Here is a 24905-nt window from a genome sequence, read left to right on the forward strand (position 1 = left end):
TATTTGTTTTCTAGGGAGAGCGTGGAATTCCTGGGGAGAGAGGAGAACTGGGTCCAACAGGTCTGCAGGGACCTAAAGGAATTCCTGGTGCACCTGGTCCAGATGGGCCAAAGGTATTGTTATACACCATAATCAATGTATAACTCACAAGTCTGGAGTAGTTTGGGCCAACTCGTATTAACCTTGATGCTTGTCACTGAAGGGTAGCCCTGGTCCCACCGGTGCTTTAGGTGACATGGGTCCTCCAGGTCTTCAGGGAATGCCAGGAGAGAGGGGCATCTCTGGTCCTCCTGGTCCCAAAGGTGAAAGAGTAAGTATGTGATCATCTTTGCAAAAAATGTAGTAATCTTTAGCCTTAGTTTTTTTCATGACTACATTCCTCTTTAAAGTGGTTGCAAAACTTTTTCATTTATTGTGTTTGTTCAGGGAGCAATTGGTGAGAAAGGATCTGAAGGTACAGCTGGGAATGATGGCGCAAGAGTAAGTGAAGCATCTTTGACTTGCTGCAAACACATTTAGTCTCAGCTCACCTGTGAACAAAGGAGTGTGACAGGAGCGTAAGCCAAAACTAATGCTGTACCCATACAAGCTCAAGACTTGTCAATGCTTGTTGAAAGAAATCTGTTTGCTGACGTGACTGCACAAGTTTCTGTTAATGATGAGTGATGAGCAAAGATCCCCAACCACATTTCTTTCCTGTCAACAGGGAGCACCAGGTCCCATTGGACCATCAGGACCTGCAGGACCCAGTGGTGAGAAGGTAGAGTCCTTATAAAACACACATAAAGCACAAAAGCAGTTTGACAGCAGTAGGCCCACTGTTCTGGGAAGGAAACTCTTTGCCTCATGCTGCTCTTACACCAATAAAAATACTGGATTCTCAATAAATTGTTATCCAAATTATTGCAATAAACCTGTGGCTTCTTTACAGGGAGAACCTGGACCCAAAGGGCCGTCTGGACCACCAGGATCCAGGGGAACACCTGTGGGTACACCTCACCAGTGTTTGCATCTTACACATTAAGTATTGCTTTATTGTGCTGAAACAAGGCAGGTCATTACAAAGTAATACAAACATTTATCTTGTGGTGCAGGGGTCGAGAGGTGACCCTGGTCCTATTGGTGCTGTTGGATTTTCTGGCCCCCCTGTAAGTACACTGAAACCCTTTGCTAAATATATGTATTCCTTTGACAATGCCACAGGAGATAAAGGAGGAAAAGCATCTCTGCTAATATCATTTACACCTCACAGGGTCCTGATGGCCAACCTGGAGTAAAAGGAGAGCCTGGAGAGCAAGGCCAGAAAGGAGATGCAGGGTCTCCTGGGCCACAGGGCTTGGCTGGTGCCCATGGACCTCCTGTGAGTTGCAAAATAATGTAGTTGTTCTGACACATTTTTATTTCCAAAACCACTTATTTATTGCTATGCATTTAGTTAATCCAGTTGGTCTGCGAGTTCTAAAGAAGTGAGCTTTCACTTCCTGCTTGCTCCTCATTAGAACAGAATCTGTCAGTTGCACACATTTCCTGCATGCGTGCACTGAGAGATTATGTTCTAATGAAATGTTGATATAATTTTTTGTAGGGGCCAGTTGGTGTTGCTGGCCTGAAAGGAGGAAGAGGAACACAGGGAGCACCGGTTAGATCCATTGATCCTACAATTATAAGTACATTTCAAAACACTATGTTATTTTCTGTTGCTGTTCAAACCACTTCTTTTTTCTTTTCTTTTTTTTTGCAGGGCCCCACTGGTTTCCCTGGATCTGCAGGAAGGGTTGGACCCCCTGGCCCACCTGTAAGTACTGCCCCAAGTTAGGGTTTGAATACAAGGTCACGAAAGAAAAAGAAAAATGTATGGGTTACAAATGTTAAACCACCAAAGATGATGCACAATCACCCGTTCATGTAAATAAATTATTTTACTGAAATAGTTTGCAAATCAAAATAAATGCTGACACAATAAAACAAATCTAAAATTCTACCTTTGTACATTATACCTAAGTCAAGTCTCCGAAAAGGCAAAAACGGCTATCTGTCTCCTTCCCTGTCATTTCAAAAAGGACACCATCATTCCCTCATTAAGCATTCTTGTGTGTATAACAAGTTGAAGTCATTTCAGTTTGATTTATATAAAGCCAAATCTCAACAACAGTTACCTCAAGGCACTTTATATTGTAAGGTAAAGACCTTACAACAGATAATAGATAACTCCTTTATAGTCTCATATTAGTCATGCCTCTACTCTGTGTTGTATGTATTGTATTGACCCTCTGAAATTTGTATGTTAAGGCATCATTATTCTTTTCTGTGATCAATTCTTTAATATTATTTGTATAGAAAGAAAAAACAGGCCAGAAAAGATCATAAAACTGGTGGCAGGATATGATCCATACACACATTTCCATCCCCCTCTTGCCGTGTCCTTCATCTGTCAACCCACTTCCCCACCCCTCGCATTTCTTTTTTATCTGTACCAACATACAGAGCAACATTTGTTTTCCTCAGATGGCCCTGCTGGCAAAGATGAAGTAAATGAAGGCATGGCACACAGAATGGCTAAATGCTGTGAATTTTGGTCACTATGACATAATGCTTTACAATAAGTCTGGATCCTTGTTTCAAAAGTCTCTTTAAACTATCGGCACCAATATGGTGACCCTGACGAAAAAAAAGTTTTATTTAAACGTGGTATCAACTTTTTACTTACTTCACTGAATACATAATGCAGCCTTTGTGCATGTTTAAAGGAGCTGGCGATGTCCAGCTTGAGATTGTCCCGCTGGTTTCATCACCTGGGTCAAACGTGGGTCAAACAACAGAATCAGCTAAGGCTGTGTGAAATGATAGACAAATAACTTTACCGGCTTTGTTTTCCTACTGTCTAGGTATCACATCACCATTGTAGTTAAGACTGAAGAGCACTCAAATAACAGAGGAAAGAGTTAAATATTATAACTACTAATTTCTGTCATCATCTATGATAATTATAGAGATTACAAAAATGTACAAGATATGCACCTCTAGGATTTTGTTTTGTTTTCTAAAGAGAAAAAGTATTCATCTGAAATTTCTTTTCTGTGTGTTGGAATTTTTTTCCCTTTTTAACTTTAAAGGTTTTCAGTGACCACTTGGATCAGGGATAAACTTTTACGTATTGTAGCACAACACGTCCCATGAAAAAGTGCATTTGATGCTTTCGACCACATGAAAATATTTGTGACTGTAACCGGTCTTATCAGGGTCCTTTAGGAGAAGCAGGACCCCTGGGACCTCCAGGAAAAGAGGGTCCTCCTGGACTTCGTGGAGATCATGGACCCCCTGGACGACAAGGAGAACGTGGACCTCCAGGATCACCAGGTAGCCCAGGAGACAAAGGGGACTCTGGAGAGGATGGCCCTACGGTAAAGTCAATTTTATTTTTATTTGTTTGTCACAATTTTAATAAAAAACTTGATTTATTTAAATATATTTTTTAATTGTCCCAGCTCATACATTTTTTTTAGAAATTCCTTGTTGCTTGTTCTTCTGTTTGCCTTTAAGAGTATTTAATTTAATGTTGTCTGCTTTAGGGTCCTAATGGTCCTCCAGGCCCAGCTGGAACTACAGGGCAGAGAGGCATTGTAGGTCTTCCTGGTCAGAGAGGAGAGCGTGGGCCACCAGGTCTCCCAGGACCAGCGGTTGGTATCAAATCCGATATCTGCTGTGTACCAGCTTTGTTACTTACTAGCTTAAAAGTCTAAACTTGACATTCGTGTTCTTTTTATTGTATTGTGACTTTTCTGTTTTCTTTTTTTTAGGGTCCCCCAGGAAAGCAGGGCTCAACAGGAGCGACTGGAGATAAAGGCCCTCCAGGTCCAGTCGGTGTTCCCGGTGCTAATGGACCTCGTGGTGATCCTGGTCCTGATGTAAGTGCATGTTTTAAAGTGTTTGTGGTTCCCAACTAACGCTAGCAAAGCTGTCTAAATGTTCTGTTTTTGTTTTTTTCTTTGTCTGGTCCTCAGGGTCCTGCAGGATCAGATGGCCCACCAGGAAAGGATGGTGTTATTGGACAAAGGGTAAGACGCCGAAAGGATCAAAATATGACATTGCAAAAAGTGCTCATCTTATATTAATCTAAGGTTGCTGGAGGGATATAACTCTTATCTTAAAAGATCTTGTACCTTAGTATGGAATGCACAGGTATTCCAAACTACCCTCTCCAGTGTAGGCAAAGGCTTTGAAGGATCTGTGTGTTTCCTGGAGACAAAGAACCTGAGGAGGTACCAGCAACCCAAAAATGGACTGTTGAAATGGCAAAAATATTAGCATTTGAAAAAACTGATCTGAAGTTTGATACATTGGTCTAAACCTGATGTTACGAATAGAAAAAGATGTTATTTTAGGAAGGATTGAATAGAAAAACATTAGTTACAATATTAGTTTAGCATTAGAAAATGAGGAAAATATTCTGACTTGGGGGACAAGATCTGTGAGGTGCTTGATTCCTCTTTTCTGTTCGTTGGGAATGGACAAAACTTATATTTTTTGCTCTTGGTTCCTCTTGACTTATTGCTTAATTTGGTGTTATTTATTGTGTCTGCAAATGAAGAAATGTACTTTTAACCAGGGTTGTTTGTGAATGTTTTGATGATGACTGCTAAACATTGGTGAGCAATGCCAAAATTAGATTTTTATTTTTTTTTATAGATAAGAAATAAAAAAAAAAAAATGATTAGAAAAAGGGAAAAAATAAAGATGTTGCAGGTAGCTAACACTTACTTACATTTTTAAATTTCCAGGGAGACCGAGGAGATCCTGGTCCAGAAGGCTTGGTTGGTCCTCAGGGACTTCCTGGACCTCCCGGTCCTGTTGGTGCCCCAGGTGATGCTGGAAGGAGAGGAGAGCCTGTAAGTGTTTGTTGTTTTTTTTCTGTTCATGTACAGGGTGTATTAACAGATGTACTGAGGGCACATAAGGACATCCTGGAGGCAGATTTGATTGAAACCCTTAATAGTAACTGAATAATGTGTTTCAGTACCAGAAGGCTGGATGGACTCAGTGTTTGTAGAGGTCTGTGTTCCCTGAGGGCTTTCTAATGATTTTGCTCGTTTTCAGGGCTCAAGAGGACCTCCTGGACCACCTGGCTCAGCTGGAAAGAGAGGATTAGTGGTGAGTCTTCAGCTTGTGGTTATGTGAAACGATCTGTTTTATGAAAGTAAATGACCTTTTCAGATAGCTTTCAATGAACATTCATTTGGATCTCAGTGCAGAACAACAGTAAAAGCAATCTTCATCATTTCATGAACGTAATTATGAAATGCCCTAAATCTTTTATAACTCAGGGACCCCAAGGGCCGAGAGGAGATAAGGGTGACCTGGGTGATCATGGAGAGAGAGGCCAGAAGGGACACAGAGGCTTCACTGGTTTGCAGGGTCTCCCCGGACCTCCAGTAAGTAAAAATGATAATGACTCGGATGACTTCTGCTTCATCTCAGAGGCTTTCCGACCCACTGCATACAGTACAGTGGAGTATTCTTCTGTTATTCCACCTTTGCCAACCGCGCTCTGAAATGCAAATCAGACAGTGATCGAAAGGATCTTTAATTTTTTATTTGAACATAATTCTCTTTCATTTTAATGCAGAGCTTGTAAATGAGTGCAGCTTCATTTCCGTTTTTTGCTAACAATGTTGTCTGTCATTTTTTACTTTGTTGGTACGATCACAGCCTCCCTTTAATATTCAGTACTGTATTAGGCTGGTTTTCAACATAACAGCCCCTTCAATATATTGCTTTTAGAAAAAAAAAATGTTGTGCATAAAATCAAGGTTGATTAAATTTTGCCCCCGTTTTCTTTAAGTACAGTGGACGGATACAAAAAACTTTTTTCAGTCTTGAAAAAATAAGCACTTTTGAACTTGAATTTGTGAACTCACCATTAAAAATGTGATCAGCTGATCAGCTGCAGCAGAGATTTGTGGATAGAATTCAAGGCCACCGCCTAAGCTTAATTTACAGTTTAGGTCTTACTGACAGACGCAGTTTAACCAAACTTTGTTTATCGTTGTAGGAAAAGGATCTATGTAGACATGATGGGATAAACAGTAAAACATTATCCCATCAACCCACCCCTCATGACCCAGTTACTGACAGCTATAAGCTAAATGAGAAAACGTAGTGTATTTACTTTACTCTTGGCAGTGCCCTAAAGTGGACACTTTGTTTCACAAAAATTCAGCTGAACAAAACAAATGGTACCATTAGCTGAGTTTTCCCACTTGAGTATCATCAACAGATTGTGTTCATCGAGTTCAAGTGCATTAAACAGACGAATAAATTTGATTTATTGCTTTTAGGGCACAACTGGTGAGCAGGGAGCTCCAGGAATTGTTGGACCCAGTGGACCGAGGGTAATTGCCACCGATTCATTCGTGTTGAGGAAGAGAATAATCTTCATATCAGCTATAACTTTGGAATTAATTTCTCATATTTGAGGCTAACGGTTCCTTATGATTTAGGGACCTCCTGGACCTATCGGGCCTCCTGGAAAAGAAGGATACATAGGACTGCCTGGACCAATGGGACCTCCAGGAACTCGTGGGATCACAGGAGAAGTTGGACCAGAGGTATTGTCTCATTACGCAGCAAAAAGTGTGTGCAAAGCTCATAAAAAGGAGCCAGATGAGAATGTTTGTTAAAATGCAGAACATCTTTTCAACAGATGTTTGGTACATAGGGAATAGGGGATGGGCAAAATTTCAATGTGTAAATAAAAACCCCCAAAGAGTACAGTATTCACACCATTATTCCAAAACCCGCAGGGCCCTCCCGGAGAACCCGGACCCGCAGGTCCTCCAGGCCCTCCCGGACGTCCCATGGCAGCTGTGGATGACCTATTCGGCGGCCCCCAGGATTACGACTCTGTGCCACCTCCTCCTGAGTTCAGCGAGGACGAAGCTCTGCCCAACAGCAATGCCTCCACCATAGTGCCCGTCGACCCCGGTGTTCAAGCCACCCTGAAAGCCCTCAAGAGCCAGATCGACAACATGAAGAGCCCAGACGGCAGCAAAAAACATCCTGCCAGGACCTGCGACGACCTCAAGAGGTGCTACCCGATGAAGAAGAGCGGTGAGTGAGGTCAAATACACTGCAACTTAAGAAAACACCAGCAAATTGGAAAATGCTGCAAAAACACAACAGGAATTAAAAAACTTACAAAATCTAAAAACGAGAAATTTTAAAAATCATGAAACAAAACGTTTTTCAGGAAATGATAACGTGATAGAGCAGAAGCGGAAATGACAAGCTAAAAATAAATGGCTAATGGTAAATGGCCTGAATGGTGATTAAATCATGTTTTACCTCCACACTTTTTCCAGCTCACAACACTGATGAACCCTCCGCTTCGTTTATGTCTCAGTGTGAGCCTTCACATGTTTTGGTTTCCATCACGTTATCGTGTCCCCAGAAACACTTGTTTGCGCTTTGTGAGATTTTTCTCTCTCACTTTATAGTGTTTTGTGTGTATTTGCAGCGTTTTTCCATTTGCTGATGTAAATATTGACACACAAACTAAAGTTGCTTGCATGTAATGTCAAGGCTCCCGAGTATAGTTTTATACACATGCGCCTAACAAGAGAAAGATCCACAGTTTGATCCCAGGAGGGGACACACATCCATCTGGGGGTGCATCAGGAAGGGTATTTGGTGTAAAAAGTCTGCCAGATCAAACATGCTGTGATTCCTTGTGAATAAGGAAGCAGGACATCCTATGTGTGAATGTGATAACTCAAGAACAGGTGACTTAGGATTTTCAAATTGATACTGTAGTTGCATCTACTAAAGACCTTGGACAGTTTGAATCTCCGTGACCATTACCTCAAGTTTTCAGACAATCTTGAGAACCCAATAACTCGGGAAGGAAGCCACCTAGAATTTATAGCACAGGTCTGTCTCCAAGGAGGCTAATTGCATACAGTCATCCTAAAAACCTATGGTATATACCTTTTACAGCTTGGGAGCTTACAGATATTTGCCTTTAATACCAATCGTTAGCCCTAGGGGTTCGTTCATGTAGACACTGACTTAGTATATCCCTACTTCTGGAAGTGCAATTTATTTGAATGCTTCCATTTTTGTGATGTAGGTGAGTACTGGGTGGATCCAAACCAAGGCAGTGCAGAGGATGCCATTCAAGTGCACTGCAACATGGACACTGGAGAGACCTGCATCTCTGCCAACCCATCCAGCATACCTCGTAAAGTGTGGTGGACCTCCTCCAGGAACAAGCCTGTGTGGTTTGGAGCCGACATGAACAGCGGAACACATGTGAGCAGCTACACACTAGTTGTGTGTCTCTGTGTGTGAGAGTATTTTTAAATCAATCCAGAACTTAACATGTTGTACAAATTTGTGCTTCTAGTTTGCTTATGGCAACAAAGATCAGCCATCAAACACCGTCGCAGTGCAGATGACCTTCATCCGCCTGCTGTCCAAAGAGGTTTCCCAGACCATCACGTACCACTGCAAGAACTCTGTGGGCTACATGGATGACAAGACGGGCAACTTAAAGAAAGCCGTGATCCTCAAAGGCTCCAACGACCTAGAGCTCAAAGCAGAGGGAAACAACCGGTTCAGATACACAGTGGTGGAGGACTCCTGCACAGTAAGTCCAGTGTTTCAACTGTTGTAGTTCAACACATGCCTGACGATGAAGATTGAGTAGTGAGTTAATACTGGACAGGTCTTCATCAGTCAAATCATGATGATGCTTGGTGTCTGCTGGGTGTGAAAGTAGGCAGCAGTTTCCAACAGATTCTATCAGGGTTAATACAAATCGAGTTTTTCAGCTTAATTTATAGCAGGAGGTGAGTGTATGTGCATGAACACGAACACAAAATGAACAGTGTGCTTAGGGAACGAACTGAGGAATTAGATGTATTTCAGGATTTGAAAGCCTTTTTCTTCAGAGTTCACTGACGAACCTGTGTTTTTATCTCTTTAACAGCAAGCAAATGGCAACTGGGGCAAGACCGTGTTTGAGTACAGGACACAGAAAACAGCAAGACTTCCCATTGTGGATATTGCCCCCGTGGACATTGGCGGCCGGGATCAAGAGTTCGGCGTCGACATCGGCCCCGTGTGCTTCTTGTAAAGGCGTCAGCAGGGAAGGGAAGTGTCGAGGAGAATCCCGAGACTGTTGAACTGACAGCTGATGCGATCAGCCACGTTGTACATACGAGTACCGAGGACTGTTGTGGCCCCGTGGCGAGATATTTATTGTGCCTTTCGACCCAGTTCAAGACGGCAAAGATTTATTTTGGAATTTACATGAAAAATTGGTTTGAGAAAAAAAAAAAAAAAATCTGAATCATTCCTCTGTCGTCTTGTGTATGTTTGACTTCGAGCTTTGTGCATTTTCGAGGTCCAAAGATCTTACCCTTTAATTTCGCCAAAGAACATAGAAGCTTTAAACTGTTATTATGACTGCTGTTCGTAAGCCCAGAACGTTTCCACTGAAACTACGACGTATGTCCCACCACTACTAATTTTTTTTAGAGACTTCTCGGTTTTCTTTTTGTTTTTTTACTTCATTGTCTGAATATAAAACATCTTTGTGGTGCTATTGAGGAAACAAATACAGCCGCTTATGCGTTCGCTGGCGCAGGTATTTTCTCATGAGAGTTCTGATGAACCGATGTCTGTATCTAGTTACTCAAAACTCTGTACCAACCATGTAGAACATTAAAGACGCATGAAGACTGTCAGTCACTCAGTGTTAGCTACCTCGTCACCGGAACTGAGAACACCATGACACTACATGTAAATCTTTTGTTTCACACAGGTGCTGTTTTGTAAGTAGTGTGACCTTTGTGATCTTCTCCCAGCCGCACGGTACAGGGCAGGGTTTGGGGATGCCAATAAAGATCTCTCTGTCAACAATGGGGAGATGAATGAGGTGTCATGCGAGTGATGTGTGGTGATTTGTAATTCTTTTTTCCCCTTCAATTATACAATTATGGTACAGTTAAAAGGTAGCACAGAATATTCGATTTTTATGCATGCCAGCTCCCCCTTTGCAGTATCCTGGACATATATGCTCTTGAAATCCTTTTTTTCAATACTCAGTTTTATAGAATAAGACGGCTGAGTGTGCCTGTTTGCTTTGTATTTTTAATTTTTATTTTTTGCTATGCAACAAATTAAACTAAATGCTTGTTAATCCCCCTAAGCTCTTGTCATATTGATTCAGGTATAGTTAGGCTCTTTGCGTTGGCCAGTTTTGCACCTAAATTAATATTTAGTTTAATTTACTTTTTACACAAAGTTTTCAATGTGAACAGTTTGTTTTACATTTTTCCCTTTTTTTGACTGTGCTTTTAAGTAATTCTCTTGTGACCATTTGGTTCGAATTTGAGTATATTTATTATAGATTTGTTAGAATTATGCAAGGCATGGCTGCCTGCAAACACCCCCAAGGCAGAGAGGAGGAGAAGGAGGAGGAAGAGGATGAAGAGGGGGGGTTCCACACTGGAAGCAGATGCGTTTCTTCCTTTGAAAATAAATATTGAAAATACTTCTCTCTGCCTGTTCTTGTTTGAGTAGACTTCATTTTGGATCTTTATAAATTGTCTACGATAGCAGCCCCAAGAGACCTGAAACTTTGTTTTAAGAGAAAAGAAAAAGAGAAAATCAGATGTGATTTTTTTTTTACAGCACAACTGTAGCAACTGAAGAATTCGGACAACAACTGAGTGAATCACTCTCTCCCTGCCTGTGGTGATGTGCTTAAGCACCCCAGTGGTTAAGGTGAATCTTAAATATGAGGAAAATCTGTTTAGACACTGGACCTAATCTGAGCTATTGCACCTCATGTCATAGTTGTAGCTCATGGGGCATTCGCAGAAGGTAGCAGTGATATGGCAGCTGAAGACTGAACACAAAAGGAGGCATTCCCAAGGTAGAGACATTACTAATGGGAGCAAAGGACTCCGATTAGTGGAACGTGACAGGTTGGCAAATAAAGTAAAAAGGTTACCTGGGCACAAATGGATAACTATACAGAAAGCATTTTATGGTGAAAACATATGATGAACATAAAAGGTGTTTAGGGTAAAGTGTTAGAAAGTAACACAACACATTTATTGCTAAATTCAAGTGACTAAGTTTCTTTATTTTTGGTTGATTTCTTTGGTTAAAACTCAGACTCACACTAGAGTAAAAGTAGGAGAGATACTGGGTTGTTCAGTGTTTGCATTGATTGTTTTTGTAGTTATGATGAATTTCAAGTAGTTGGAGTGATCAGCTACTTGCCCAGAGGTTCATTCATTGTGCAATGTCAAGCTTTTGGGTGACCACTTATGACTGCAAGGCGATTGCACAGGTGTCCTGGTGCGAGGCAGCTATCGGCGTAACTTTGTGCTGAACATGGGGGGAGGGGATCTCTGTCTAAATAAATAAATAAAATCATCTGGGTAAATTCCCAGATGATTAGACATGCAACTAGTTTCTTTACTCATAATAACTTAAATGAGTAAAGAAACTCAACAGCCTAATTATGCAAGATAATTCATAATTTTATTTTGGGGGGGGGGTTATATTTGTTGGGTCTGATTATTGGGCAAAAGCAAGGTGATTAAAAGCAAGGTTGCCAAATGCCTCTGTCATTTTTGCAATTAGCATGCTGTTCTGCAGCAACTACACCACTATTTGTGGAGGAACTTCTGTTTAAAATCTACCCATTCAGATTTCTGGCTGGACTCTTAATAGAAGTAATTAATGTGAATTTCTGTGTATGCAGATGGCAATTTGCAGATTTGCAGTTTTCACAATTTATCATAATTAATTGCTGTACTATCCCAAGCAGATTGGATGAAATTGCCATATTCAATATTGACAGTAGACAGAAGGCATCACCAGTCTTATCTCTGACAACTAACTGCAGGTGGTCACAGACCTGATACCAGTCTTTGAAGCAACCATATCAAAGGCATTGAGAGTGTAAGTTCATTGCACACGGTCAAAATCATTTTTGTAACGTTACAGTCTGTGACCGCTGTGGCTTCAGCAAGAGAAAAAAAGGGATCAAATCCTTGCTGTTAGTGTGCATTTGCACTTTAACTAGCAAAATGACACATTCTGTATTAGTGAGTGAAAAAGACGAGAACAACATGTAATCAATGTGATTACGTTACATCGGCTTTTAAGACCTCTACTGCAAATGTGAAGAGACACCTGCAAGCTAAGCACAGTTCCACAACAACCCCAACTTCTGCATCAGTTCAAGCTTTCGCTGAGCAGCATTAATGAGCTTGGTTCTGTGGAGGCGGAGATGCTATCAATATTAACTTACGATCCTGAGAAAACGTCAGTATATTTAGTTGTATTAGTACAGCAGTATTACACACGCTGCAGAAAGCGAACCACGCTAACTGCAGCTACCATGTACAATACCGCTGTTACAGACCTAAATCTTAACTCTTAAAAGTTCATTATATGTACTTAAAAGTCACAAAGGCATATTGGCTAAAAGAGGCTTTGATATTGCAGAATAGAGAGCAGTGGCATGTAAACATATGGACTCTGTACTTCCTATTGCTAACAGGAGTTCCAGTTTTTTTCATGTTTCCCTTTTGTAAGCTGATGGCAATCGCACACAAAATGTTGTGATGGCACTCGGAAAGATTCAAGGGCGTCATTGTGCTTTAGCCGAGCCTACAGCATTATAATCATTCTGCCACTAGAAGAAAATGTTTCATAAACAAATGAACAAATAAAGTCAGATATAAATTATATAACACAGAAGAATGAGCGAGGGGCAGTTTTCATAGTAGGATTTTCTTTAATATCTGTAACAGCAAAGTCAATTCAACAGAAAGTGAAGTGAAATAACAGGAATAGAACTGGCTGGACAGAGATAAAAGAGCAGAAAGGTAAACACCAAAATGGCAACTCAATCTGGTCAAAATCTGAACAGAACAAAGGACAAAGAGCGGAAAGGTCACTGAAGTAAAAAAACAAAAGAAAATATCAGACTGGATTAATCGACTACATAACGTATGAATTAATGTGGATTAAAATATGTGATGTTAAAAGCTCAAAGGTTTTGTCACAATATAGATTCCATTTATTTTTCTTGCCAGCTTGTGTTTGGCATACAAACAGGAATGTGTTGACAATACAGAATTCAAACGGTGCATACACACATATGAAAATTCTGCCACAGAGTGTACCATTGAACATATCGACTATTTACATCTGTCTCCTCCTGTGCAAGCAAAGGTACTCAAAACTAACGCCTCCATACGCATTTTTTGTCTTTTTTTTATTACAAAAATAGCTCTTTACTATAATGGATCTGAGTTTACCTTGAAATATCGAAAACCAATCTAAATGCAAATGCATATAAACCTCAAGATGACAACTGTGACATCTTGACTCAACCGTGGAGTGGATTTTGGCACTTCTTCTTCATACAAACGGGTTGAAAGTGCACCTCGAAGGGTTCATCTTCTCAGCATCAGCAGCGACTGTCTAGCGGGTCCAGAGAGAAGACGGTGCCCTCTAAGGTTAGTCCCATTTTGAACCCCTCCTGGAAGACATGAAGCCACACAGGGCCGCTTTTATAGACACTCAGGCCCTGCTGGAAAAACCTCAGAGGCAAAGACGAGCTAAACGCCACTGACACCGCATCATGCTGGGTCATGCATTTTAGACAAGATCAGAAACGGCAAGGCATGAATCCTAATAGGAAAACTCAATTATAGCAGATCAAAGTAAGTCGAGCTTATTTTGCAAATGAGGCCGTCATGCACCCCCAACATTGTTTATGTGCAAAACAAATATTTTCAAGCTTAAGCAGTGCGTATTTGTTCTTGTTAATCAAAAAGACACAGAGTAAATCATGAAGAAAGCCGAGCTAATGAAGCTGCCACAGATGCACTGGCAGCGTCTGCAAATGTGAGCGCGTGCAGCTGCATTCAGAGCGTGCAAGACGAAAACACAACAGCACAAGCAGAGGGCAAAGGACTACGAACCATCTCTGCCGCTACGAGTGAGAGAGGGAAAGAGATACGTTCAGCTGTTAGTCATTAAGAAGAGAAAGAACAGGGAGGAGAGAAACATCAGAGCAACGCTGCCTCCTACTGGCGACACGCTGCCAAAGCTCAACAGGTGTTTTCCAAACTGAACCTCGGATGTCGCAGTTTTGAAGTCACAACTTTTTAAAGCAAATGTTGTCATTTTCAGGCGGTTTTTACAGATTCATGCGAACATGGTGTAACCGCACTGATAACTGTGTGACAGCACGAAAACAGAAGCTACAGCAGCTTTTTTTCCATGTCCTCCAATTGCAAACAGAAAAAAAGCACCGCTACAAATCCACTTAATTAATCTCATCTGTTAACAAGGCTGCGAGGTGCGTTTCTAATAATTACCAATTACAGGACAGGAAACCCTGCGAATAAATAGCACCGACTAAAGGAAACTATTTCAGGATCACTTTTGTAGTTTGTTAGGAAATGATGGATCCACTTAATTCCACTTCTGCACTCACTGACCTTTAACAAGAACGTGCATTTGTCTGTTAACACAAACAGTGGCTGTAAGATAAATTCACACACTTAACAAAAAAAAGTCTGACTTGTTATCTTATACATGACATCATATATTCAAATCCTGATTTATCGCTTTGGATTAAATGACTGAACACAAGCTCCGTTTTTGGCAATCCGCACAAAGGTTTGAGACGCAGTCTGAAAGCAAAAGTTTATTTCTAATAAGCACCATTATTTTTTTTTATTACAGATCTGACTACAATATTAATTTATGGCTCCATCCCAACCACAACAACAATTGCTTGAACTCGCTCTGCTGTAATATCACGCCATTTTCATGCAGGCAGGAAAACACATCAGAGTGATACACTAAACACTTTTAATTAACACACTCCTTTATGAACACATTAGTGGTTCTGTCCTCTGATTAAAATGAATAAAGGAGCTACTCTTACCCATCGATGAGTCACTAAACCTTTCCTCATTAGATAATTCCACACAAATCGTTTCTATTGCTGTGCGACTGCATTATTTATTTTAATAAAGTGTGTACTGTATGGTGGAACTGATGTGGAGGCAATTACAGCGGTGTGCACTGCTGTTAGACAACTGGAGTTTGTTACTAGGTTCAGCTGAGGCGTCGCTTGTGATGCGTAAAGCCTTTTTTTTACAAAGGCAAGGGGAAAATCTTTAATCTTCAAAGTAATGGTTGTGATAATAAAAAGAACAAAACAGTTTCACAGTTTAAGCAGCCTGCCTGCAATTCTTCTGGAAGAGACACAGCGATGAGCTCACCTGCATCTCATCCAGCTTTGACTGGATGTCTGGAGGGAAGTCAGCTGCCCCGCAGGTGAACGGATCAAACGGCTCTGCACCAAACAAATCTTTACCTACACGCAGAGAGCAGATAAACACTGTAATGATCAAGGAGGCACATCGAAGGGGGTTAAAACACCGAAATGTAAATAGGTTTTTCACTTACTTATATCTGGTGGCAATGTGGTGGGTGGAGGGGGTGGGCAGCCGTTGCTGGCTGGTGTGGGCACCAGGGGTGTCACAGGGGAGAAGGGAACCATGTCAAAAATGTCTGTCGACTGCGGCTTCATTGAGATACTCCCCGCCTGCATACAAAGTAATGGTTGAGCCACCGGCAGAGACCTGTAAGTTCACCCATGCACAAACTACACAGCTATTTTTCTCTTTCTTTTTTTTTTTGCATCAAAGCAAGGGAAGAAGAAGAAGAAGAAGAAGCACAAGCACCACACAGACAAAGGCAGGAGATAACAAGGCTCCAGGGACAGAGAGACAGCACAGAAAAAGAGAAGCGGAGGGTGTTTACGCGAGGCCGCGGGATGCTGCAGCCCTCGTTGGGTTTAGGAGGAAGGAGAGCGGGTTTGGCAGGCGGAGGAGTTAGTAGCCCGGTGGACAAGTTGGACTCCGGTGAGCTCATAGGAGTGAGAGTGACAGAGGAGATTTCCAGACAGGAGAGCGACTTGATGCTGTGGCACCAGAAGAGAGAGGACGGCCTCTGCAGCATGTACGCTTCATTAGCCGCGTTTATGTGCAGCGGCTGAGAAAAAGATCGCAGACAGGAAATGACCAGAAAGAGAGAGACAGAGACAATATTATTCAGTGTTGTAGAATAGAGGAGCTGTGGGTAATTGCATTCTCAGGAGGCTGTCACAAGTGCTGGCATTTGCCCCAATTAGATGCCGAATGTATCGCATTCCTCATCAGACCAATCAGGTGTGTAATTGCTTTGCTTCAGATACAGACCCCTGCTGCCTGCCTCCAGATAGGCCTGGTCATTCCAAACCGGAGTCGTGCATTTAATCGCACAAACACAATCAGCAAAGCCAGCTGTCCTTAAAAGTAGTTTTAAAACTCAACGGTTTAAATTCAGGAATCTTTTAGAATTAAACGACGGTTTAGGTTGTGCACTTCTGGCTCATTCAGAATGCTTGAATCACAGATTATGTTATTAAAGAGTGCTATTACATTAGTCAGCTGTTTCGTACATAATGAAAGTCTTTAAATTAAACATCTCAAAAGGAACAAAAGGAATTTTATACAACTCAACAATTCAGCTGATTCTAGCGGCGTTGCTTGGTCTGGTATAACAGACACTGCAGGTAGTTTTAGATGGATATTGCAGATATTGGATAGTGTAATGCAGTCACTCTATTGTTCCCCGTGGCTACAGTAACTGCTGTTGAAAAGGAGCGAAATTAAAGTCTAAGGTCTCATTTTCTTCTGTAAAATCGACTTTTCTAAACTGAAGGTTGGCATGCTACGCAGTTTGTTCTTACTGGAGGTACGTGTGCTATCATCAGCTGTTCTTCAAGCTCTTGCAGTTGTTTCTTTAGCTCAGAGTTTTCCGTTTCCAGTTCTTGAATCTGCAAAAGATACAAACCGAATCAGGACACAGGGAAGCAGCAGAGTGCAGAAAAATATTTGATGTCATAGTGCAATTTGTGTAATTTGCTTATGATACAGAATCACGTTCGAAATGCTCACAAGTCTTTTTTTTTAACAGAATTTGACACAAATGACAAAACACTGTACTTTAGCACACTGCTAAAAACTAACTATTATTAAGTAATTAATCTGTCGCGGTCAACAATGAGATATTAAAAGGCATTGATATTCAACAAATCTTTCCTGAGACTTTGCTGAAACATTGAGATTATAATAATCAAGAAAAACCTATGACGTCTGTGAACTCATCAGACAAGTTGATAAGTAACCAACTCCACACAGCTTTAAGCCACAAAGGTATAGGATAGCAATGGCTAGTTAGCAAGCTAACTTCAGTGCATATCAACAAAATACACAGAAATCTGCCATGACGTCATAACTAAAATTATCGACAAAATATGCAAAAATGAAAGTTAATTTGAAAACACCTTTAAAACAGCCGACAAAAAGACTAGTTTAGTTGTTTCCTGTAGGGTTACATAGTGTTTAACAAATGTTACTGAAACGGGAGAAAATAGTACACACACATGCTGCTTTGCTGAGTATTACCAGCAGGGGGCAGCAGAAGTGATTTTGGGATTAAATCAAAATAAACGGTAGATCCTTGCCAAGCTCTGCTCAATAGCTATTTCTGGACCTTTGCTTCTATCACAAGGTCTTTATCAGCAGATGTTTATTCATGCTGAACAATTTGAACTCAAAAATCATTAACCTTTAACGTGTCTCCATGTCTGCATGTCTGTGTACATGTTCATAAACTGCTGAGTTGGCTGTACTGTTTAACACACTTGAATACACGTCTGCTTAACCACCGTCCTCCAACTGAGGTTAAAGTACACGTGAGGCTGGTGTTTAGCTAAAACGTCACGTCCCCAATTTGATCAAATTTATATGAATATCTGAATAAATCTAATTTTAAACACTTCCCATGGGACGGCTCCGTGTTTTCAGCTGGGCGTACAATAATTTGATTACAGGCTGGCTCTGTTACAACAGAAGTCTGCGTCATTAATATTCATTACGTTTTTTTCCCTTTTATCAGCACAGCTTAATTGTCCACACTGGATGATTTAAGACAATCAATAGAAACAAGCTCCGCATTAATTAATAAAAACATCAATGCATCTGCACGGTGGTACACGCTGTCAGAGTGTGTGTGTGTGAGCGAACGAGCTCCGCGAGCTGGACGTGAGACGCACTCGTTTCTGCAGGCTTCCAATCTGTTTCCTGGTCTCCACGTCTTTGCCTCCAGACTCCAAGAACTTCTTGTAGGCCAAATCAAAGGCTTGGCCGATAGTTAAAGTTATCTCTTCTGCCTGAAGCGCAAAGGAAACAAAGACTGGCTCAAACACTAAATAAATGTGAGTACAGCTGTAGTTTTCACTTAAGCTGATCGTGAAAGGTTAACTGTAAGATGTAAAAAATACCTTATTTTTCAGCAATCTGACTCATGTATTTCACATTTGTATCCAAGGAAACAAGCAAGCTTGTTGAAGCGGCAGAGACTTACACATTTTTCACTGTCAAAGACGTAGCAGAGGTGTTTGTTGGACTCCGAGTCTTTGCAGATAAAAGTAAATATCCTTTTATCGGTTTTGTCATCTGCGCAGAAGGATATTCTGTGTAACTGACAGTTATGCTGCACTTCCTGGGGGGAAAATAAAGCATTTATTATTTACTCTGCATATGAGAGATGACTTCACTGTGTTTATTTTCTGTATAGTCACAGCTGTCATTTACAGTTGTCTATATCCTTTCTGGACTCACTTTTGTCTTGGGATCTAGTATCTTCACGCCATAAATGGAGATCTGAAGTTCCACTTTCGGGATCTTCTGTCCCTCCGACTTTTTGATGTGCCTCTGAAACTGCAAGAGGAAAAATTAGTATGATAAAAGTGCAATTAGCATATAAGAAAGTATGCCACATGACACACAAATACAGCTACAGTAAAAGCATGGTAAGACATTTTTACCATATCCTGGATTTCTGCATTTAAAGCTGCTAATTCATTAGCAACTAGCTCGAAAATGTAGATATAATGAATGTGTTGGCACTGTTTGTCACATTTCTGCTCAAAGTACAAACGTAAACACTTGTTCTGTTTTGTTCTCTAAGTATATCTGCAAGCAAGCAAGAGCTATTGACATTAGCGAGGTGTCTTATGCTGGTGGCATGACAGATGCAGTTGTAAGGAAAGGACATGCCATGTTTGCTAAGAGTCTGAATCAAAGAGTAAAACCAAACCAAAGAGTTCAGAGATGTAACATTTAGTAGAGCTGAGATGATTATACTTTGAGTACAATTCCCTTTACAGTACATATTGTCATTTGAGGCACTGTTCATGCAAAGATTATGATTATTGCTGCTTTAAAAAGAAAACAAAAACAGCAGTAAAACTGATTGCTGTTCTCATCAGTGTAGACACAAACCTCTGCGCAGCATATTACCTTTAAATGCTAATTAGACTTGATCGAGGGAAATGCAATCATTAAAGTTTCCTGTTTTACAGAAGAAATTAAAAGTGTGAACCATGTAGTGGGTCCATCTTTGTTCTCTGCCAAAAAACTGTTCAAGTCTTTCTTCATTTTGTTGCCAAGTGTTATAAATACAAAGTGAACTTGGCAGCGAGTTGAGGCCAACAACCAGTGAAATTAAACGGGAGTGTATGCTGTCAGTTGAGAAGACATGCAAAGAAGCTGATAATATGAAAACTCCTTTTTATATCTCAAGATAGAGCATAAGAGCATAAGATTCTGACACTTGTTTGTCGGGAGAATCTGACCAATCCAAAATCTACAAACTGCAACAGCATTAAAACCATTGACAGGTTGACACTGATGGCCTTGTTACAATGGCACCTGTCAAGTTAACTGTCATGTCTTGAAGCTGACATGCTGGACACAGAAAATGGCTGTAACAGAAACACAGAGACTTTACCAGAAGCCAGTTGTGAGGGCTATGTGTGGGTTATGGCGCCTTAGGCTCACTGATGCATGCGGAGAATAAAGGCTGACCCGCGTGGTCTAACATCAACTCCGTATTTCTAAAACCTTAATATGGATGTGATAGAGAGGCACGGAGGCACAATGTGCATCCCAGCTTACAGAGTACATCAACTGTATATAAAAGATGGATATTGACATCAGCTGCTGGTTAGTCCAAATGTGAAGCTATGAGCTGAATGGAAACATTGAAACGAGATGTGAGGAGGAAGGTGAGGATCTGACTAAGAAACAAGAAGACACAGCACGCTCAAGCTTTTCAATGATAACAAAGCAACAGTGTACTTTATCTCACTTCTTTGATTCTAATGGGGAACATATTTTATAAAATGAACAACACTCTGTAATTAGGACTTAAAGCCTAATTACAGAGTGTTGTAATTAGGCTTACAATCAGACCTTTTTGCTGAGGTCACAGAAGCTGAAAGCTGGTTTCCCTTATGTGGACCTGTGAAAAACTAAATACAACCCCACGATTCAGTAGCTTACAGAACTACCTTTAGCAACGATAGCTTGACGTAATCACTCTCTGTATGCATTTATCAGTCTCTCAGATCATTGTGGAGGAATATTGGTCTACACTTCTGCCAAAACGCCTTGAATAGATTGTATTTGATTAGCATCACCTGGCTGCTACCTGTCCTCTGAATTCCTATGGAAGTAAAAACGTTGGAATGCTCACAAGTGAACAAATAAGGCTTTTGTGTCTACTGCTTTCCAATCATCTTCTTGCCTGCCTTCTTTGAGCTTCCACTTTGCATGGTTTAAATCTGTCATTCTTCCTTTCAGACTCCTTTGTGCATCCTACTTCCTCCCCATCTCCACCTCAGACACCTGAGCCAAAGCTCTGTTCGAGCCAGCTATTCTAGACTCTGGTCTAGACTTTAGTCTAGACGCTGTCCTAAATCCTTTTACTGCTGGGATTCAGTCCTGCCACGATGGGTTATTGGAGACTAATCGCCAAATATATTAATTTCTCCATCTCAATAAATCATGTTCAATTCTTTCAAGTGATCTCTCTTCATTGAAATGTACAGTTGAGGCACTTCTGCATGACTTTCACTTTTTAGACCCAAAATTACACCCAACCTGTTTATACGGCTGCATATGAAGCTGTGCAGTGTGTCAAAGCTGACTTCTGTGCAGCACTCACAGAACATACATGAGCTTTAGAGTGAGAGCATGGACCAATAACATAATGAACTAGTCAGGGAAGGATGTTTCATCTTTTACATTTTGTGCATTTGTGATGTTTTTACAAGAGGGAAAGAGGGCAACTTGGTGTAATGCTGAGAACTCGTGGGTCCAGGCATTCATATGCATGGTATTTTGCCACGTACCACCCACCTAAACACTAGTCACACTGATCCCTGATGGATGTGGTATTCCCTGACAGAAGTGGCCTCTTTTAGCAGAATAATGCACCTGCCACAGTGCTAAAACTTTTCAGGCATGGATTGAGGGAACTGAACAAAGTTCAAGGTGTTTACTTGGCCTCAATTCCCCAGATCTCTATCCAATTCAGCATCTGTCCTTCGCTGGGTCAGAGCTCTTTTGGGGGCACAAGGCAGACCTAAACAATCTCGGGCAGCCGGTTTAGGTGTTGGCATGGATCAGTTAGCAGACGAAATCATAAAGACAGGAGCTAAAAGAAGATGCGACCCCACAAATTGGATCACATCATCATCACAAAATCAGTCGGAGATTACACCAAGAGATGGAAGCAACTGAGACCTAAAGCACTTTAGAAAAAGTCAGCATTCTTTTCAAAAGCATCCTCACTTTACTTTCACTGCCTTCAGCGGTTACACAGTCGTAAAATTAGAGATAAATGTTCACTAAGTATCTGCTTCTGCCATAAAAATGGATAAAAGAAAGTAATCAGAAGCTTTACCATTAGCCTTCATTAAGAGTTCTTTTATATAGCCTCTAACACTAAAGCAGTAAATTGATGTTTATATAATTTAATACATTTACATTTCAAAGCCTGCAGACACAAACATGACCAGACACGAAGAGAGTGAGAGGACAGTAAATGTGTTTCATGGAGATGCTTCTTGCTTGAGCAAAACCACAAAGGTCATTTATATATACTAAGTGATAGAAGAGTACATTATTTGACCTAAACCATGGAGATGTGCCTTTGAGGCTGTCTCTGAAGTTGCAACATTTTTTTTTCTCTGCACATGATCTCAGGAAGCACAGCTAAAGTCGTCCCGACTGCCAGCGTATCTGGGAGCGTAACCATGGAGCCTTGGTCAAAAGCAGATCAAATGCAATGTAACAATAGAGGTGCGGGTTCGGAAAAACAAGTCTCCCCTTCCGAGTGGCCTCAGAGATTCAGCTCTTGGCAGGAGAAGACGGGGGGGGGGGTGAGGCCAGCATGCAGCGAGCGCAGCCGCATTACCAAGAAGCCGTGACAAAGAGAGCTGCCCAGGTTTCAGGCTGTTCCCATGCTTAAAGGTTTGATTAGATGTCCGTAAGGTTGAGGAGTATGTGTCCGGAGAATAACCCAGGTTAAGTGCAATTTAGTGGGCAGGTTTAATGAAACTGTGTACGAAACACAAAGGAAGCCCTAAATTACAAATGAGGCTGTTTGTCAAAGTGACTCATCGAGCACTTTCTTAAACGGTTGTTTAGCAACTTCCTACTTCCTACCTCTACAACTTTGACCACTTCTACCTTAATTAAAGAAAACAAATATGGGCTGTGACAGGGTCAAATATAATAGAACTTAACATTTTTACAAAAGTTAAACACTTCAGCTTAAAGTGAGTCCTCGATAAATAAGTTTGTTTTGTTTTCCAAAGCAAGGCTAATGTATGTGTCTTAGGCACAGATGTAACATGAATGCTTAATGAGAAAGCTCTTAAAAGAAAACCAACAAAAACAAATCTATTCCCTCAGTTCCTCCACGTTTCTCCATCTATTTTAGTGTCTTTCAGCTCATTGTTTTGGTTTTGATTTGGAATCACCTGCATAGCACCAGTGGCAATAAGATACAGTGGTACCAGATCTTCAACTCGTTTAATTTGTTCCCCAATAAAGACATTTGTACCCCTAATGATGAGTTTTCACATGTCAGGATTTATCAGTAAAGATGTGGTTTGATGACCATTAGCATAGTTTCCTGTTTTTTCCAAGGGTAGCTTCGTCGACAGAGACCACCCTCACTAATTTCTCGTCCACACCCGATCGTTTTGTTTGATACGCCGGCCTAAAATATGACAGCATCTGCTCAGTTCAGAAAATATCTTCAGGGGTTACTCCTGGTAGGCTTTCAAGCAGTAGACATTTAACACTGCACTTCTGACCACCTTACAAATTCATGTTAATTACTCTGTCTGGCCTCCAAAACTCCTGAGGGGAAAGTCTGCCTCTTAAAAGCTTCTCTGTGTTCAGAAGAATTCTAATGCCAGCCTCAGACTGCATGATCTGTTTCTCTGTGATAACAGTCACTCTGTCGGATTAGGTTTTCACACAGTCATGAAATCTTACTCTTTCTGACTAATACTTATGACACACTACAGGTTCCTTCCTCATCGGCCATGTAAGGAAAAAAAAAAGTAAATCGACAGCGACGACTTAAGTGGTGAGCATTGAACTGGCTGCACACAGCTGGTAGAGCGTGCTGTGCTCATACTGGTCAACATCACAGACATCACAAAACCATAATGCTTTCAGACCAAGTCCATTATGAAAAAACACCCAAGATAAAGCAATCAACTGCTGTCCATGATGGGCATTTTCATTCCTAACGCCAAGCCCTGCATTGTCAGTACTGGGCCGCTATTGGGCCAGTATCATACAGCCTGTATCTGGTATAACTGTGCATGCCTTGCCCTTTAATGCAGGGCAGGGAGTCTTTTACTATCACAGCTATGGTGATTTAATGATTTATTTCAGACTAGAACCTGAAACAGCAGATTTTATTCCTGATGAGTATTTCCTGTAACTAAACTTTACATCTACGCTGAGAAAGGGGAGCTGAATGAACTAACGTGCTTATCCAGCAGTTCTACACAGCTTAGGAGCTGAAAAACTCCAAGGGCACCTTGGTGCTGGCAGATGAGGGAGGGGAGCACTTGCCACTCACTCCCACCTCCCCTGCTCTGAGCCCCTTGTCCAATCTGGTCACTCAAGAATGCTCTGCTGTCCTTTAGGCTACAGCTATCTGGAGACTAGCTTTACCTTGAGCTTTCTGACCGCATCCTTTACAACTTCTGTGCCTTTTGGAGCTTCAACCTCTGTGTTTCCAAGGAACTGAAAAGAGAACAAAAAGACGCACACAGTAAAACAAAAGTATTTAATTACATAGCCCAACACAAAGGAGATGATGAAGAATACTTCTAAAATTCAAAAAGCAGGTGTGGTGTCAGTGTGTGTATTATTCAAATTGAATAATGTGTCAAATCAATTTATGACCTCTCCGATTTGCTTCATCCACTGTGCTCAAATCATCCTGTTATTTTCTTCTTCATGGTACGTCTGTCACAGTGAGTCTGTGGTAGGTCAACGTAGTCAGGGTTTAAAGCACCGACATGTTTTTATAAAAATACCAATATCTGGCACCAGTGCATCATATTTATATCCAAGTAAACAAATGAATCCATAAAGTATTAGTTGGATCTTTTGTCAAACTGTAGGAAAGAGGCTTTCTCAGAGTTTAAAATCTGTGGAGCTTCACGTTTAAGTCACTAAAATGTCAAATTTGTCACTCTGACTTCAAATAAATGTAGATGATCTTTCACATCCCGAAGGCATCAGTACATATTCTTCTTCATCATCTTGCATTTCCTGCATTGCAAAAAGTTATAAAAGTGTCTTTTACACATGAGGATTGGATGAACACACACACACACACACACACACGAGCAGCACTTCTGCTGT

General features: G+C 41.0%; 2 protein-coding genes across 6 annotated transcripts in view; one reads left to right on the plus strand and one right to left on the minus strand.

Annotated features, from left to right (window-relative positions):
- The window catches only part of LOC146501050 (uncharacterized), a 40237-nt gene extending 30938 nt beyond the window's left edge, over positions 1–9299 (plus strand). Inside the window, exons 33-54 of the mRNA XM_085136657.1 lie at positions 15–113; positions 203–310; positions 427–480; positions 707–760; positions 932–985; positions 1095–1148; positions 1253–1360; positions 1586–1639; positions 1742–1795; positions 3240–3401; positions 3570–3677; positions 3798–3905; positions 4002–4055; positions 4779–4886; positions 5095–5148; positions 5322–5429; positions 6336–6389; positions 6498–6605; positions 6801–7107; positions 8126–8307; positions 8402–8644; positions 8987–9299. Coding sequence (XP_084992783.1) covers positions 15–113; positions 203–310; positions 427–480; positions 707–760; positions 932–985; positions 1095–1148; positions 1253–1360; positions 1586–1639; positions 1742–1795; positions 3240–3401; positions 3570–3677; positions 3798–3905; positions 4002–4055; positions 4779–4886; positions 5095–5148; positions 5322–5429; positions 6336–6389; positions 6498–6605; positions 6801–7107; positions 8126–8307; positions 8402–8644; positions 8987–9133 — 2382 coding nt within the window. The 3' untranslated portion in view covers positions 9134–9299. The remainder of the gene's footprint in view (positions 1–14; positions 114–202; positions 311–426; positions 481–706; positions 761–931; positions 986–1094; positions 1149–1252; positions 1361–1585; positions 1640–1741; positions 1796–3239; positions 3402–3569; positions 3678–3797; positions 3906–4001; positions 4056–4778; positions 4887–5094; positions 5149–5321; positions 5430–6335; positions 6390–6497; positions 6606–6800; positions 7108–8125; positions 8308–8401; positions 8645–8986) is intronic.
- A 28-nt stretch (positions 9300–9327) lies between these two features.
- The window catches only part of LOC146501052 (PTB domain-containing engulfment adapter protein 1), a 99532-nt gene continuing 83954 nt past the window's right edge, over positions 9328–24905 (minus strand). For 4 of the 5 annotated variants that reach the window (XM_085136664.1, XM_085136665.1, XM_085136666.1 and 1 more), the window contains 9 exons: positions 24207–24278; positions 18780–18878; positions 18523–18660; positions 18212–18328; positions 16844–16930; positions 15874–16104; positions 15517–15655; positions 15330–15424; positions 9328–13570 (listed from right to left, as the gene is read on the minus strand). In XM_085136664.1, coding sequence (XP_084992790.1) covers positions 13499–13570; positions 15330–15424; positions 15517–15655; positions 15874–16104; positions 16844–16930; positions 18212–18328; positions 18523–18660; positions 18780–18878; positions 24207–24278 — 1050 coding nt within the window. In that variant the 3' untranslated portion in view covers positions 9328–13498. The remainder of the gene's footprint in view (positions 13571–15329; positions 15425–15516; positions 15656–15873; positions 16105–16843; positions 16931–18211; positions 18329–18522; positions 18661–18779; positions 18879–24206; positions 24279–24905) is intronic. The other variant, XM_085136668.1, reaches the window with a different exon arrangement.

This window comes from Neolamprologus multifasciatus, chromosome 16 (assembly GCF_963576455.1).
Source record: "Neolamprologus multifasciatus chromosome 16, fNeoMul1.2, whole genome shotgun sequence".
Lineage (NCBI taxonomy): Eukaryota > Metazoa > Chordata > Actinopteri > Cichliformes > Cichlidae > Neolamprologus > Neolamprologus multifasciatus.